The sequence below is a fragment of the Antennarius striatus genome, chromosome 2 (assembly GCF_040054535.1).
Source record: "Antennarius striatus isolate MH-2024 chromosome 2, ASM4005453v1, whole genome shotgun sequence".
Lineage (NCBI taxonomy): Eukaryota > Metazoa > Chordata > Actinopteri > Lophiiformes > Antennariidae > Antennarius > Antennarius striatus.
Genome location: NC_090777.1, coordinates 30,301,844 through 30,318,435, shown reverse-complemented (window position 1 = coordinate 30,318,435; position 16,592 = coordinate 30,301,844). Strand labels below are relative to the sequence as shown.

Here is a 16,592-nt window from a genome sequence, read left to right as displayed (position 1 = left end):
AGTAAATTCCTGAGTGGCTACCAGGTTTTTAGCCTGTGTAGCCACAGTGGCGTGCTTATTTTTACAGAAAAAAGGCTAAAACGTACCACTTTTTTGGACTCGCGAAAATCCCTGAGCGATAACATAAGAAAACAAATCTTTTCTCTCGCTAGGCGGTGCGCATGCCGATGGAAATAGCCGAAGTGACCCGAACGCTCCCGATCATTAAATATGCGCTTGGGTCATGACCTCCTCTCGTCCAATGAAAAACAAAAAGATTCTATTTTTACAAGCTGAACCTGCAAATTGGTGTACGACAAGGCAAGGACGATCAATCAAAAGAAAATGAGTGTTTTATAGATTTTGTGTTAAAATTCTAATTGAACAACAAATGGTGAATGCTGAGAGGGGGGAGGAGTGGTGATAGACCGATCAGAAGGTCAATGAAAGATATTATTAATACTTTTTTGTAGTCTTAGACGTTTGATCCCTCTGACCGGCAGGAATAACCAGCGATGATGTAAATGTGTTTTCACCTCGCTTGATGTTTTATATGTCTTTTTTAAATTGAAATGAAAAATCATACTATCGAATTAAAAAAACTAAACTAAACTATGGCATACCAATGGTGTTGGTGGTGGTGGTGGTGGTGGGAGGGCTGGGGGGGTTCCACGGCAGGATACCCCCCCCCCCCCACACACACACACACACACACACACAAAATCATACTATCGAATATTGAGAAAAAAAATATTAGGACCAAACTGAAATCAAAGTGTGTAAGTCAAATTTAAAATGTCTTCTAGTCTCAGTAAACTACCAGTAAACACTGAGTAATATTTAGTCTGACTGTATCTTCACAGAGTGAATGGAAGTTTTCAATGGTTGAATCTCACATTCATTCCTGCATATAGTAGGACAGAAATAAAGAGAGTTCAGCTTCAGCTGTTGACTTTAGTGGATTTTTGTAGGTAAACTGAACACAAGATTTTGCCCTCAGAATGCACCAGAATGCAGGAAAACCCCATTTAATAAAACATTTCCCAGGGGAAGCCCCCTGGACCCCCCCTGTGGTGTTGTGCCGCTGTCTTCGACACAGAATGTTGCTTTTTGTGGCTCACTCAATTCCTTTACACTAAACCACAGTGGCTTAGTCATACCGGCTCCTAGTGAAAGCCCAGCAATACGTGTTTTGCCCCCATCCGGCTTCAACGACTACCGCCCGGTTGCACTCACTCCCATCCTCATGAAGTGCTTCGAGTGGCTAGTCATGCAGCACATCAAGTCTGCCCTCCCTTCAACCCTGGACCCTTTTCAGTTTGCTTACCGGTCCAACCGCTGGACTGATGACGTCATCTCCATTGCACTACACTCAACCCTCACCCACCTGGAGACCAAAGACTCGTACGCCAGAACGCTGTTCATTGACTTCAGCTCAGCATTGAACACAATCGTCCCCCAGCAGCTCATCCATAAACTGGACCAGCTTGGACTCAACACCTCCATACGCAACTGGCTGCTGGACTTCCTGACAGGGAGACCACAGGCAGTTTGAGTTGGTAACAACACCTCCAGCACCATCACGCTGAACACGGGAGCCCCCCAAGGATGTGTTCTGAGCCCCCTCCTCTTCACTCTGTTGACCCACAACTGCACAACAACTTCAGGTCCAACCTCTTCACCAAGTTTGCAGACGACACGACTGTGGTGGGTCTCATCAACAACAACGATGAGACAGCCAACAGGAATGAGGTGGGCCTCATGGCTATGTGGTGCAAGGACAACCATCTCCATCTGAATGTGGAGAAGACGAAGGAGATTGTTGTGGACTTCAGGAGAACACGCACCCAGCATGCTCCACTAACCATCAACGGTGCTGCAGTGGAAAGGGTCAGCAGTACCAAGTTCCTGGGTGTGCACATCTCCGAGGACCTGTCCTGGGACCGCAACACCGCATCGCTGGACAAAAAAGCCCAACAACGCCTCTACTTCCTCTGCAAACTGAGGACAGCAAGAGCCCCACCCCCATCATGCTGACCTTCTACAGAGGCCCCATGGAGAGCATCCTGACCAGCTGCATCACCCTGTGGTACGGCGCCTACACCGTTTCCTGCAGACCCTGCAGCGCATCGTGAGAGCAGCTGAAAAGATCACTGGTGTCTCTCCCCCTTCCCTCACAGACATTTATAACACCCGCCTCACCCACAAAGCCATCAGCATTGCAGGTGACCCCCCCCCCCACAGCCTTTTCATCCTGCTGCCATCAGGTAGGAGACTGCAGAGTCTGGGCCAGAACCAGCAGGATCAAGGACAGTTTCTGTCACCAGGGGGTCAGGAGGCTCAACCCCCTCCCTGCTCTGCCCCCTGACACAAACCTGAACTCTACCCTCACCCTGCCCTCCCCCCAGCACCTGACTACCTATTTCTCCCCCCGTCAACTCAGGGACTGGTCACACGTCATATAATCTGGATTATATTCATAACAGGTAAACACTGCAGTCTGTTAATCTTAAAATTTTTTGATGTAGCCATTAACTCTTTGGCTGCCAGTCATTCTAAGTGAAGTGGTTGATGGTTGATGTGGCATGCTTTAGCTCGCTAGCATTAGCCACAGGTGTGCTACAGTCACCATTCACCTGGACTGCAGATGTGATGCTAAGCTAACCTGTTTGTAACCGGTAACCTTTGATCTAGGTTAGTTACCACACTGGTTAGCAGCTGATCAATGAAAACACTTCAGCTGCTCTAACAACTCATGACTCACCAGCAGGGGCTCTTCTGATTGGCTGCTCTGACACAAAGGGAAGATGTGGGACTTTCCTCTGGCTGCTGCTGCGTTCAGGCGCTGCAGGACGTCTTTGTGGTCCAACTGGTCAGACGACATTCACCTGAGGAAGAGGAGGAGCTCCTCCAGTGCCACCGCCGGAGTCAACAACAGGAAGTAGTCTGTAGTCCACTTCCTGTTGTTCCACACCAACAACGAGTTGTGAAGGCGAGGTTCACATCCGACCAATCAGGATGAAGATCAATCACCTTCAGCTGGACGCCATCGATCACTTTGACGTCTCACTCCGTCTCCTCTAGACATCCCAGCAGGAGTACCAGAGCACACGGAACACACTGTCTGACAACAGTATTGATTATTGATCAGTTCACGCATGTCCAGCAGCAGCAGCCTGTCTCTACCTGGTGATTGATGATGTCATCATTTTACTCAATTCTGGTTGGCTGTTCTCTGTTGACACTTCTGCTGCTGTGGAGTTGTCACCAGTTTTACACTGACGGTTCCCAGGATCAGACAGGTTCAAGTACAGGGAGGTGAAGACGAAGACGAAGATAAAAATGATGAAGATGATGAAGATGATGATCCTCTTTCTGTCCTCGGTCCTCTGTGTCTCTGCTGACAGTAAGTCTATGTCTGTCAGTCACATTAAAACCTGAAGACAGACACTCAGGCAGACGAACAGACAGATAGACAGGCAGACAGACAGACAGCTGAACTTGTGTTTGTATTTTCAGGTCAACATGTACATTTTAAAATGAGTGGATGTTCAGCCTCTGCTGGAGAGGAGCTGTATTCTCTGGACAGTGAAGAGCTTTGGTACGCAGACTTCATCAACCACAGAGGAGTCATCGCCCAGCCCGACTTCTCTGACCCCGCGGGCTACGACGGGTTCTTTGATGGCGCTTTGACCAATCTAGATACCTGCAAACATAACCTGAATACGACTCTCGCTGCTCTGAAAAACCCAGCAGTTCATCTCGGTAAAGATCACTTTAAACTTCAGAACAAAACTCTTCTTCCTGTCGTCATGTGTGTTCCATTGGTCTAGTGTTCAGGTTCTCACGTTTCAGCTTCAGGTTCTTCTCTTTCCTCTCTCGTTCACACAGCAATTCCTCGAGGGAATAACAGTCCTTATGTTTCTGTCCAGATCCTCCAACCCGTCCAATCATCTACTCCGCAAACGACGTGAAGCTGGGACGGCCCAACTTCCTGGTCTGCCATGCCACTGGCTTCTACCCCGCTCCTGTAAACATCTCCTGGACCAAGAACAACGAGGAGGTGAAGGAAGGAGTCAGCATCAATGTTCCCTTCCCCAACGACGACGGTTCCTTCAACCAGTTCTCCAGGCTGGAGTTCACCCCAGAGCAGGGAGACGTTTACAGCTGCACCCTGAACCACCAGGCCCTCAAGCAGCCACTCACCAGATTCTGGGGTGAGAAACCTTCACTGCAAAGCCCTCACACTAGTGTTCTCAGCAGCAAACAGGAAGTAGCAAACCAGCAGACAGGAAGTGAACAAACAACACCTGAAAGGCAGAGAAACAGGAGAAAGACAGGATGGAGAGAACCCGGATTATGGATGGATGGGTGATGATGGATGATGAATGAAGGATGGATGGTGGTTGGATGACAGATGATGGTTAGATGATGGTTGGATGATGGTTGAGTGATGACAGATGGATGATGATGGATGGATGATGGATGGATGTTGGATGATGATGGCTGGATGATGGTTGGATGACAGTTGGATGATGGTTGATGGACTTCCGTGTCTCTGCTTCCAGAAGTGGAGGTGGACCAGCCCGGCATCGGTCCAGCAGTTTTTTGTGGCGTGGGTCTGACGGTGGGTCTCCTGGGCGTGGCCGTAGGAACCTTCTTCCTCATCAAAGGAAACGAATGCAGCTGATTGGCTTGGACTTGATGATGATGTCATTATAAGTGTCTCTAAAGTAGTCGTGACTTCTTCATGTGTCCTTTATGTTGAACGTTGTCCTCCTGTAGAACCAGTTCCAACCAGTCGGACACCTGACTGGTTGGAACTGGTTCAACGGGGGAAGGACTAATCAATCTCATAGCCAATGAGGGCCTGAGTCATTCTTCAGCAGGGCTTTGAACCAGAATTTTCTGCCAGTTGGTTCGTTCTGAACAGAAACAGAATTGTAACATTTCTGGTTTTATGCTCCACCCATGAACTGATGTTCCTGAACCGGTTAGAAGAAAAAATACAGTTCCTGAACCGGTTAATAATGTTCCTGGTAAACATAAATAGAACCGGTTCAAAGCTCTCCAGTAGCTGAGAGGATGATGATGATCAGCATCATCACATGACCCAAACAATTCACATGAATGACATCATCACATGACCCAAACAATTCACATGAATGACATCACATGACCCAAACAATTCACATGAATGACATCATCACATGACCCAAACAATTCAAATGACATCATCACATGACCCAAACAATTCACGTGAATGACATCATCACACATCTGTAGAAAATGGGAAATAAAGCTACCAGCTGAAACAATCTTTGTGAATGTTGAATCTTCTTTACTAAATAAGAGGTGGAGTATGCAACAACCAATCAGCAGCCAGCAAAGAACGACTCCAAGAACACAAGGTCTTTATCTCTGGACGAGGTTTGGTGCTTGTTCTTTAACACTTACCGCTTTGAATGTTCTTAGTTCAGGACTGAAGTCCATTTCTGATGACGCTACGCGTCTGGAGAAGGAAGGCATTGTCTCCAAGAAACACAGGTACAGATAGAGGAGACGTCAGATGTGTCCTCAGAGGAGAACCAGAGACCTGTTGGAGGACAGCGATGAAGGGTTGATCAGCTGAATTTGACTGCGGTCCTCCGGTGGACACCCTTCTGAGCCGTGATGTCCTCCAGGTCTAGACTGGCTTACAGCACAAATGGCCAAACACATCACATTCCCCTGTGGAGGCAGCGCCACACAGAGGGGTTTCCATGGCAATGCTGGTCTATCAAACATGGTGGGGGTAACTGACCCCACCCACATGTGAATTAGGACCCAACTGCAGTTCAAGACCGATTGTCGAGCCTCAAATTGAGGAGGAACAATGTGGGTTCCGTCCTGGTCGTGGAACAACAGACCAGCTTTTTACTCTCACAGGGATCCTAGAGGGGGCTTGGGAGTATGCCCATCCAGTCTACATGTGTTTTGTGGACTTGGAGAAGGCGTATGATCGAGTCCCCAGGGATATACTGTGGGAGGTACTGCGGGAGTATGGGGTGAGGGGGCCTCTCAGGGCCATCCAATCCCTGTACGCCAAAAGTGAGAGCTGCGTTCGGGTTCTCTGCAGTAAGTCGAACTTGTTCCGAGTAGCTGTTCGCCTTCGCCAGGGCTGCGCTTTATCACCAATTCTGTTTGTGATTTTCATGGACAGGATATCGAGGCGTAGTCGTGGTGAGGAGGGGTTACAGTTTGGTGGCCTGAGGATTGCATCGCTGCTTTTTGCAGATGATGTGGTCCTGTTTGCGTCATCAGCCTGTGACCTGCAGCGCTCACTGGTCCGGTTTGCAGCCGAGTGTGAAGCGGCGGGGATGAGGATTAGCACCTCCAAATCTGAGGCCATGGTCCTCAGCAGGAAACCGGTGGACTGCCTTCTCCAAGTGGGGATGAGGTCCTTCCACAAGTGAAGGAGTTTAAGTATCTTGGGGTCCTGATCCGAGTGAGGGAACAATGGAGCGTGAGATTGGACGGAGAATTGGGGCAGCAGGAGCGGTATTGCAGTCGCTTTACCGCACTGTTGTCACAAAGAGGGAGCTAAGCCGAGAGGCAAAGCTCTCCATCTACCGTTCAATCTTCGTTCCTACCCTCACCTATGGTCATGAGCGATGGGTCATGACCGAAAGAACCAGATTGCGGATACAAGCGGCTGAAATGGTCTTTCTCAGGGGGATAGCTGGTGTCTCCCTTAGAGATAAGGTAGAAACACTGCTGTTCGCGAGGGGCTCAGAGTAGAGCCGCTGCTCCTTCGCGTGGAAAGGAGTCAGTTGAGGTGGTTTGGGCATCTGGTGCGGATGCCTCCGGGCCGCCTCCCTAGGGAGGTGTTTCTGGCACGTCCAGCTGGGAGGAGACCTCAGGGCAGACCCAGGACCAAGTGGAGGGATTATATCTCAACACTGACCTGGGAACGCCTTGGGATCCCCCAGTCAGAGCTGGTGGATGTGGCCGGGGAAAGGGAAGTTTGGGGCTCCCTGTTGAAGCTGCTGCCCCCGCGACCCGATTCCGGATAAGCGGTGGAAGATGGATGGATGGATGCAGTTCAAGACAACATGGCAGCTGGTCAGCTGGTGGAACCTTCATCCACCAGAGCAGCACAGGGGGACGCGTTTGGAGGCGGGGCTTTGGGAAACAGAAGGCTTGTGGGTAAACAACATTTCTATTATGCTCAAATATAAACACATGCCAGGATTGTGCTGATTGCTTGTTTTGATCAGTCAGGTGACTATGGACATGATGTGAACTCCTAGCTGGTGACTCCGTTAGCCAACCAGAAAGCAGCCTCCAGTTACATACATGTGCACACGTGTGTTGTAACAGAGCACACGTTCACCTGCTGAAGGGCCGCCGGATGCAGCTGCTGACAGATATCCAGAACAGAACCAGAACCACTTGAACACTGCTGAGCTGAGATGGACCAACAGAAGGTCTCCAAAGGAGCTCCGGTTCTTCACAGCCTCAAACCCAGATGACCAGAACTCTCCTCCCTGTGGAACCAAAGGGTTCTGAACCCAGGTGGGGCTGTGTCTGTAGGAACCCTTCAGGACGTCAGAACCCAACGGGTGACGGTGGGATGTCACGTCTGTCCAACAGAAACAAATCAGATCGTGGCTTCCTTTTGAACAGTGACATTTATCTCTTTTCACTTCTTGGAGAAGCTTTTATTGTGGAAAAACTAAAACTGACAGATGGAGGCCAGAAGAGGGTCCAGTCCTGGTTTACTGTCGTCCACCCAGAGAAGAACACCACCAGGACGTATGAATCATCGTGTAGCAGACAGGCACTAGGAGTGTTTGACTTCTGTGAGACTCGTCTGCCCGGCAACAGGTGATGAGGATGAGCTAACGCAGTCACTTCCTGGTTTCAGTGTTTTCAGCCAGGCTCTCAGATCGGGTGAGTGTGTATGAACATACAGACATGGCTTCATCCCGTCTCGTGCTCTGCCTCGTCTTCATCAGCCTTCAGGCAGCAGGTAGCTCTACGGACTGTTCATAGTGTTCTGTTGTTTCTGTTGGGTTGACTGATTGATTGGTTGATTGATTGATTCATCAGTTGATACTGTCGATCTGTCGCTGGACTCACAGACTCTCTTTGCTCCACAGGTGGATACTTGAATTATGCCGTAAGTATCTGTAACTTTAACTCGTCTCAACTTGACGACATCGAGTACATCAAATCTTACCATTTCAACAAAGTGGAGTTACTGCGCTTCAGCAGCAAAGTGGGTCACTATGTTGGTTATACTGAGTTTGGTATATACCAGGCAGAGTACTTCAACAACCAATCAGATATACTCGATTATAGCAGACAACAGAAGGAGGCTTTCTGCCAACACAACATTAACATCTACACCAAGGCTATTCTGGACAAGTCAGGTGAGTTTCTGTGACATCAGATCATTTATTAACTGATCATGTGTGATGGTAATATTATTAATATTATTAATGTTTAATTATTTATTGAAGTAATTATTGATTAAAGATCAGCTGAGGAACCAATCACGTGACAGTGATATCATCGCTGGGAGGCGGGGCTACTACAGTACTGTCTGTCATTATGCTTCAGAACAACGACCATTGACTAAATAGTATCTTTTGTTGGTGAGGAACTTCTGTTGCTGTTTCCATGGTAACATGTTGGACTCTCTTCGATGCAGAGCTCCAGTTGCTTGTTTGGAATCCTTGTCTTCATAGATCTGTATTTTAAAGCCTCACATCTGAAACGTTTCTTCCTCTCTTCCTCTTCCGGAGTGCTTCATGCTTTTCTTTTGGAGTATTCTGCCCCCTAATGGCGGCACCGACACCTGCAGCGTTAATAATCACATTCCTGGTCGTTCCAGTTGAACCCAATGTGACACTGCGGGCTGTGACGCTGCCCGACGGCCGACATCCCAACATTCTGGTCTGCAACGTCTACGACTTCTACCCCCCCCAGATCAGCGTCAACTGGTTCAGAGACGGACACAAAGTCACCGCCGATGTCACGTCCACTGACGAGCTGCCGGACGCTGACTGGTACTACCAGATCCAGTCCCACCTGGAGTACACTCCGAGGTGAGTCCAGGTCCAGACACACATCCTGGTCCAGTCCAGGTTCAAGTCTCAGGTTGTGTGACAGGCCCTGTGATGCATTTGTCAGGTCTGGAGAGACCATTTCCTGTGTGGTGGAGCACATCAGCCTGAAACAACCCCTGGTCATCACCTGGGGTAAATACCTGTCTGTCTGCACACCTGTTCACCTGTCTGTCTCGCCATCTACCTGTCTCTACCTGTCTGTCCTCAGACCCTTCCATGCCCGAGTCTGAGAGAAACAAGATCGTGATTGGGGCTTCAGGACTGATCCTGGGTCTGACGTTGTCCCTGGCTGGATTCATCTACTACAAGAAGAAGGCTGGAGGTCAGGGCAGTGCACAGTCTCAGACCAGTTCAGACTGGCTCAAACCAGTTCAGATGGATCAAATCAGTTCAGACCGGTTCAGACCAGCTCGAACCAGTACACACCAGTTCAGACCAGCTCAAACCAGTTCACACCGGTTCAGACCGCTTCAAACCAGTTCAGACCAGTTAAAACCAGTTCGGACTGGCTCAAGCCAGTTCAGACTGGCTCAAGCCAGTTCAGACCGGATCAAACCAGTTCAGACCATTTCAAACGAGTTCAGACCGCTTCAAACCAGTTCAGACCAGTTAGGACTGACTCAAGCCAGTTCAGACTGACTCAAGCCAGTTCAGACTGACTCAAGCCAGTTCAGACCGGATCAAACCAGTTCAGACCAGTTCAGACCTCTTCAAACCAGTTCAGACCATTTCAAACGAGTTCAGACCGCTTCAAACCAGTTCAGACCAGCTGGGACTACAGTCGGTACCGAGTCGCAGCAGAGTTAGACCAGACTAGACCGACACAGGACCAGAGGCCTTATGGTGGACCAGCTTAACTCTGTCTGATCTCTTGATCCAGGACGGATGCTGGTTCCCACTGACATCTCCTGATCCGGATCCTGGAACCCTACCTATGACTGGAGCTCCAACCGATCCTGGATGGAAGCTGATCCTGGATCCAGTCCTGATCCCAGCAGACTGTCTCTGCTGCCCCCCCAATGGAACACTGTGGACCTGTACTCTGATGCTGAAATGGACTAAACCTGGTCCAGTACTAAGTCGGTTCTTGCTTCAACCTATTTGTGTTGGAGTCTGTCTGGCAGTCCTGGACCAGGTCTAGTCTGGGATCTGGTCTGGGATCTTCTTCGTCTGATTAATCAATCAATCAAACTTAATTTATTTAGATGCTTCCTGTGTGGTTTTAGCTCTTTCCTCTGAATTCCAGCAGAATTTAGTTCTTGTGTGAAAATAAAATATCGATATTTTCTGCACTGAAACATTTTCTAAACATTTTCTAATACAATAAACACTTTGAAGTTCACTGTGGGCTTATTGATCACTAAACAGCAACAACATTGCAGCAGATTGTGGTCCTGCTGCTGTATTGGACCTGGATCAGAGCTACACACTGAAAGCTCCTCACAAGCTGTTGAAGTCAGCTAGCATTTGGCTAACTAGTTAGCTCATCTTCAATCAGGTGTGTGTGTGTGTGTGTGTGTGTGTGTGTGTGTGTGTGTGTGTGTGTGTGTGTGTCATACTGAACACATAACCAGTTTCATAGCAGATGAAGACGTGACTAAATCAGAACTGTTGTCTGGTTTGTAATGAATGAAAGCAGCTTTAGTTCTTCTAGTGATCTGAGAGCTGCGTGTATCCATAGCGACAACACCACTCACTAACAAACAGCCTCAGCCTTTATTTACAGCCTAACAGATATTCACTGTCACCAGTCTAGGGTTACGTTTAACTGACATGAACCCTGATAAGAAATAATCCAGAAATCAAGAGAATTTATCACTCATTACCAGCCTTGTGAGAGGCAAAGGGTGGACACACACACACACAAACACAGAGAGAGAGAGAGAGAGAGAGAGAGAGAGAGAGAGAGAGAGAGAGAGAGTGAGTGGTGGGGGTTTCGTTTTTCTTAGGACAGGACACAGTGTATTAAATACAAGATATTTATTTTGACAATTCAAATCATGCATAGGTTGAGTAGCAGTACAATAATATCATCAGTAGGTTGAGTATACAGGTAAGTCCAATAATATCATCGATGACATAGACAGACAAGTTCAACAAATACTTATCTAATTATAATGGGATCTCTGGACAGTCCTTCGAAGTTTTACTACAGAATATTCTGGGTACAGGAAAAGCTTAAACCAGAGCTTTATTTATTTTTTATTTAGCGATTGCAAAGTCCTTCATCCATGCAGTTGCCTCCGGGTCGGCTGAGTGGAGGGTGGCTAGCCCTCCTCTCAGACTTTGGAGAGGACAAGCTTCAATGATGTGGTCCATTGTCTGCTCCTCTCCACAAGCACACAGTGGGCTAGAGCAATTGCCCCATTTGTGGCAGCTGGCCAAGCACGGGCCATGTCCAGTCCTAAATCTGTTGAGTGTTGACCACTGTCTTCGTGGAAGCTCGGTGCCAGGGACCGGATGGGTGGGGTCTGACACCAGATGTTTGTTACGGACCTCCTTGGAATCCCATTCTTTTTTCCAAGCTGACTGGATGGTGAAGTCAGCTTGTGGGGGGTTCTTCCAGATGGGGCGCCTGGATGGGAGTCGAGCAGTGCGTGGGTTAAGGATGTCTTGATGGATAGGTAGATGGCGGGAGACTTTGACCTTCTGGAGCATCCTTTGGGATGATGCCGTTTGCCGGATGTGTGGGGGAGCAATGTTGGATAAGACGGGGAGCCAGGGGAGTGGTGTTGAGCGAATTGTCCCAGTTATGATTCTCATGGTTGAGTTGAGCTGGGTGTCCACGTGGTGTGTGTGAGATGACCTTGACCAAACAGGAGCACAGTATTCCGCAGCAGAATAAGAAAGGGCCAAAGCTGAGGCGCGTAGTGTGGAAGTGGAAGCGCCCCATTTTACACTGGCAAGCTTGCAGAGCAGGTTGTCCGTTATGTGTTGCTTGAAGGAAAGGGTCCTGTCTAGGGTCACTCCAAGGTAGATGGGATAGGGGGCGAGCTTAAGTTCGAGCCCACTCAGGGAGATCTTCAGTCCTCTGGCTGCTGTTATATTATGCAGATGGAATACAATGGAGACAGTTTTTGCAGGGCTTGGTTTTAGCCGCCAAGTTTTGCAGTACTGGTCTAGCTTGCAGAGGTCTTCTGTGAGCACGTGTTCAAGCTGTTCCAGATCTGGTGTTTGGAATGCCAGGCAGATGTCATCTGCATAGATGAATTTGCGGGATTTAGTCTGGGGGAGGTCGTTTGTGTAAAGATTGAACAATGTTGGAGCGAGAACTGAGCCTTGGGGGAGTCCATTTTTCAGTGTTCTCCATGGACTGTTGTTTTGGCCGAGGTGTACTCTGAACCTCCGGTTGGTCAGGAGAGTTGTGATAATTGTTGTTGCCCAGGTAGGGAGAGCCATTACAAGTTTCAGAAGGAGGCCTTTGTGCCAGACCGTATCATAGGCAGCTGTGAGGTCAAGAAACACAGTCCCAGTCTTTAGTCTGTTCTCGAAGCCATTTTTGATGAACGTAGTAAGGGCCAGTACTTGTTCTCCTGTGCTACGGTCCTTCCTGAAACCTGCCAGGTCCACACAGAGGAGGTCCTCTACTCCTGTGGATATGCGCTGGAGTATTAGACTTTCCAGGATTTTGTAGGGAACACAGAGTAGGGAGGTTGGGCGGTAGCTTGCAGGTATTTTCAGGTCTTTGCCTGGTTTCGGTATGGCAATGACTTTGGCTGTGCGCCATTTCTTTGGGATCAGATTTTTCTGTATAATTCTACTGTAGAATTGGGTCAGCCAGGTTACAGCTCGAGGGCCCAGATGCTTCATGAACTCTGGCAAGATGTTGTCATATCCAGCTGCCTTCCCACATTTCAGGCCCTGCAGGACTTTCCCCAGTTCACTACTCTCAAAAGGCTCAGGAGGTTCAGGGTTGTCTTCCTTTTTCGGTGTTTTCTGTTGTTCCTGAAGCTCAGCTGTCACTGCTCTTCTGGTGTGTTTGTCTTGGGTTGGTTTTGCTATGGCCAGTAGGTGGGATGCCACTTGGTTGGGTGTGACGGATGGTCTGCTTTGGGTAGGAGGTTTCTGTGCAGCTCTTAAGCGGCGGATGAGGCTTCAACATTTCCTGCTGGAATGGGTGAAACTCAAGTCAGCTACTGTCTCCTCCCACCTTTTCCGCCGGGCTGTAGTCAGCGATTCAATGAGGTGGTCTGCCATTTCAGGGTCCCCTGATGCTTCATAGGCTTGTAGGAGGGCAGCACTTTCTTCTTCCAGGCAGGGGACGTAGAGGGGTCGGTAGCCTCTTGGGATTGCTGAGTGGGCAGCTTTGTAGATGGCACAGCAGAAGCGTTTGTATGCTTCATCTATCATGATGGTATGGAGTGGGATGGTAACAATACTCCGATCCAGGGTTTCACGATATTTCCACCAGTTGGCTTTGCGGAGGTTCCAGCGCATCTTCCTTGGGCTCGTCATGACTGGGAGTTGTAGGCCAATGTGTATGAGCGAAGGCTGGTGTTGGCTGTGTGGGAAATCATCAAGCACCAGGATCTGTGTGGGGTAGGGGGTTCCACTCACAGAGCTGACCCAGCACAAGTCAGGGGAGTAGTCTTTGTTCCACCTGGCTGAGTGGAAAGTCCCTCTTTGTTTGGGGTCATGTACCAAAGCAAGGTCATTCCTGGAGGCCCAGTCTGAAAGTGCCTCACCATCGCAGTCCACTGCTGGGTATCCCCAATCGGGGTGGTGGCTATTAAAGTCCCCCACGTAGATGGCGGGGTGGGGAAGAGTGGGCAAGACTTGCAGACTCCAGTGGGCACTCGGGGGCTTATACACGTTAGCAATATGGAAGCCACCGATGGTTGTGGCATCTGAGAACTGTGTTGTTGTCAGGTGGTTTGCTTCGGCTACTTTAGACCGCACATAGGTGGCAAGTCCATGTTTGGCGTGGGATGTATAGCACAGGAGGTCATAACCATTGATGGTGTATCAGCCTGCTACCTCTGTGTCAATGTGGGTCTCTCGGAGGCAGATGACATCAGCAGAATGTTGGGAGGCAAGAACTTCGATGAGGCTTCGCTTGGCTGAGGAAAGGCCTTCGACATTGAGTTGTAGTATACCAAGAGCCAGTCCTACCGCCAGGTGCTCTTGGAGCTGTCTGCTTTTTGCTTTAGGACTGTGACTAGGATTCTGTGACTTGGGTTTTTGGCATCGTCTCTCAGAATTTAGTCTGCTGGTAGAATCATTAGCTTCCCCAGGCGAACCTGGGTACTGGCGGGGGACACGATGTGAATGCTGATCCATCGTCCCCCAGAGCTGCAGCGGTGTTTCAAGTACAAAAGTATGAAAATGATCACACATCATTTATACTCTAAAGACGTGACTAGGGGTTAGGGTTAGGGTTATTAACCTCGGCTCATCTGCTTTCAACCAGTTCTTTACAGGTTTTCATTCGGTACATCATGACTTCTAGACGTTAACAAAAATGTCTGCTATCTGATGACACAAAATAAGCAGTCACGCGAACATCGCGAGGACCCATCTATTCCAGACAAAATTATTCAAAGTTACTGACAGTCACGCAAGCATTTCCAAACATGGTCAAACAGTAGATTATTTTTGTGTGGAATCTTCACGACCCCGAGACAGCCATGGTGCCATCTTCCCAAGTGCTGAATGATTTATCACACACACACACACACACACACACACACACACACACACACACACACACACACACACACACACACACACACACACACATCTATTGGTTCTATGATATTATTTAATTTTTTATTATTTTATTGTATTAAAAACCTTCCACCACAAGAGAAAGAGAAAGAGAGCACAGTTTTATCTTATTTATTCAGTTTATTTTCTTCTTTCCAGACATGTTATTACAACAGACTTCACTTTCATCAGTGTTGAGACATCAGCAACAACATCCAAAAAGAAAAAAAAAGGGTTGACGGGTAGAAGCCATTGGCTTGTAAGGTTCCCGTCCCCTAAATCATCAACAGCTCTCTCATTACAGCACATTGTCAACCAGCTCATACATTGCGTGTCACAAATCAGTTTCAATTATTAGTCTTAGTTGGTAGTGGGACTGATTAGGTTATGTCATCAGCCATGTGAACCTGTCCACTAGATGTCTCTGCTAACTTCTTGAGGTCATGATGCACCTACTGAAACTGGGGGAAAGATTAGTGGAGAGCAGAGGGAACGAAGTTAAACAACTGATTCACACCTCCCATAGTTATGCCTTTAGAGTATAAAAAGAGATGTGATCCATTTCCTAGTTTGTACTTGAAGTTTTTTCCTGTACCCAGAATATTCTGCAACAACACACCGGAGGACTGTGCTCTCATCTAAGCATGAGCTCTCATCATGCTTAGATAAGTATTTGTTGAACTTGTCTGTTGAATATCATCGATGATGTTATCTGACTCATACTCAGCCTGCTGATGATATTATTGTACTGCTACTCAACTTTGATTTGAATTGACAAAATAAATATCTTGTGTTTAATACACTGTGTCTTGTCTTAAGAGAAATGAAACCCCCACCACATCTTTATATGGTATTGTCTTATTTTCAGCAGGTCAAGGTTTACATCTTAAAGTAGTCGTCAGCTGCTAACTCAGCTGTGAACTTTTTGACCCCTACCTAAACATAACTCAGGGCATAGCAAGACACACACAAAATCTTTATTGGTTAAAAAATGAAAACAAGTAAATATGGGATAACATTTATACATTTAATCTAACAGTTATGTTAACTGATCAGGAATTGAAGCTGTGGACCATCTGCTGTGGACCTGCACCTCCCATCCACCAGTATCACCCCCCACCTAACCATCGACTGGGGTCCTGCTGCCTCTCTTCCTTGGTGTCATCTTACTTTTCCACCCCTCATCCGCCCAGCCGACGTGGACCTTCCTCTGTGGACCTGCACCTCCGAGCCCACCAGTATCACCCCCATCTCTCCATGTGCTGTGCACCTTATCCTCCAAGCCCACCAGCACCACCCCTCAACTATCCATCGTCTGGGGTCCTGCTTCCTTTCCTCCTCCTTCCTCCATACAGTCATCCACACAGCTGTAATTGTGCCTTGACTTTAGCAACCTTAACCATATTGATACTGTCTCTATCTGGCCTGTCTCTCTCTCTGACCCTGTTCTTGTCTTCCTTTGATTTCTTTTCCACCCAACCGGTCGAGGCGGATGGCCCCCAAAAGAGTCTGGATCCTGCCTGGAGTTTCTTCCTCATGGAGGGAGTTTTTCCCCGCCACTGTCACTTATGCTTGCTCTGGAGGGTTCAGTTGGGTTTCTGTCTGTTAAAGCGCTTTGAAATGTCTGCTGTCATGATTTAGCGCTATATAAATAAAACTTGATTGAACTTGATTGAAGCTTTGTTTCAGCTTTTAGCCATTTAGAAAGACATAAACCTTTGACACAGACTGTGTTAAACTGTTTTAAAGCACCTGTCACATATTTGGCGTTGCCTGTCTAGGTTCATTGTA

At 48.1% G+C, this 16,592-nt stretch overlaps 2 protein-coding genes across 2 annotated transcripts; both read left to right on the top strand.

The window, feature by feature from the left end:
- Positions 1-3,180: 3,180 nt before the first annotated feature.
- On the top strand, positions 3,181-5,299 carry LOC137602774 (H-2 class II histocompatibility antigen, A-U alpha chain-like). The gene is made up of 4 exons (XM_068325787.1): positions 3,181-3,385; positions 3,499-3,744; positions 3,912-4,196; positions 4,548-5,299. The coding sequence occupies exons 1-4, from the start codon at positions 3,322-3,324 to the stop codon at positions 4,667-4,669; spliced, it is 717 nt and encodes a 238-aa protein (XP_068181888.1). The 5' UTR covers positions 3,181-3,321; the 3' UTR covers positions 4,670-5,299.
- Positions 5,300-7,869: 2,570 nt separating this feature from the next.
- On the top strand, positions 7,870-10,437 carry LOC137609101 (H-2 class II histocompatibility antigen, E-S beta chain-like). Its single transcript, XM_068335861.1, has 6 exons — positions 7,870-7,993; positions 8,124-8,396; positions 8,861-9,074; positions 9,160-9,227; positions 9,304-9,417; positions 9,976-10,437. Exons 1-6 carry the CDS (start codon positions 7,939-7,941, stop codon positions 10,005-10,007), a joined length of 756 nt encoding a protein of 251 aa, XP_068191962.1. The 5' UTR covers positions 7,870-7,938; the 3' UTR covers positions 10,008-10,437.
- Positions 10,438-16,592: the final 6,155 nt, after the last annotated feature.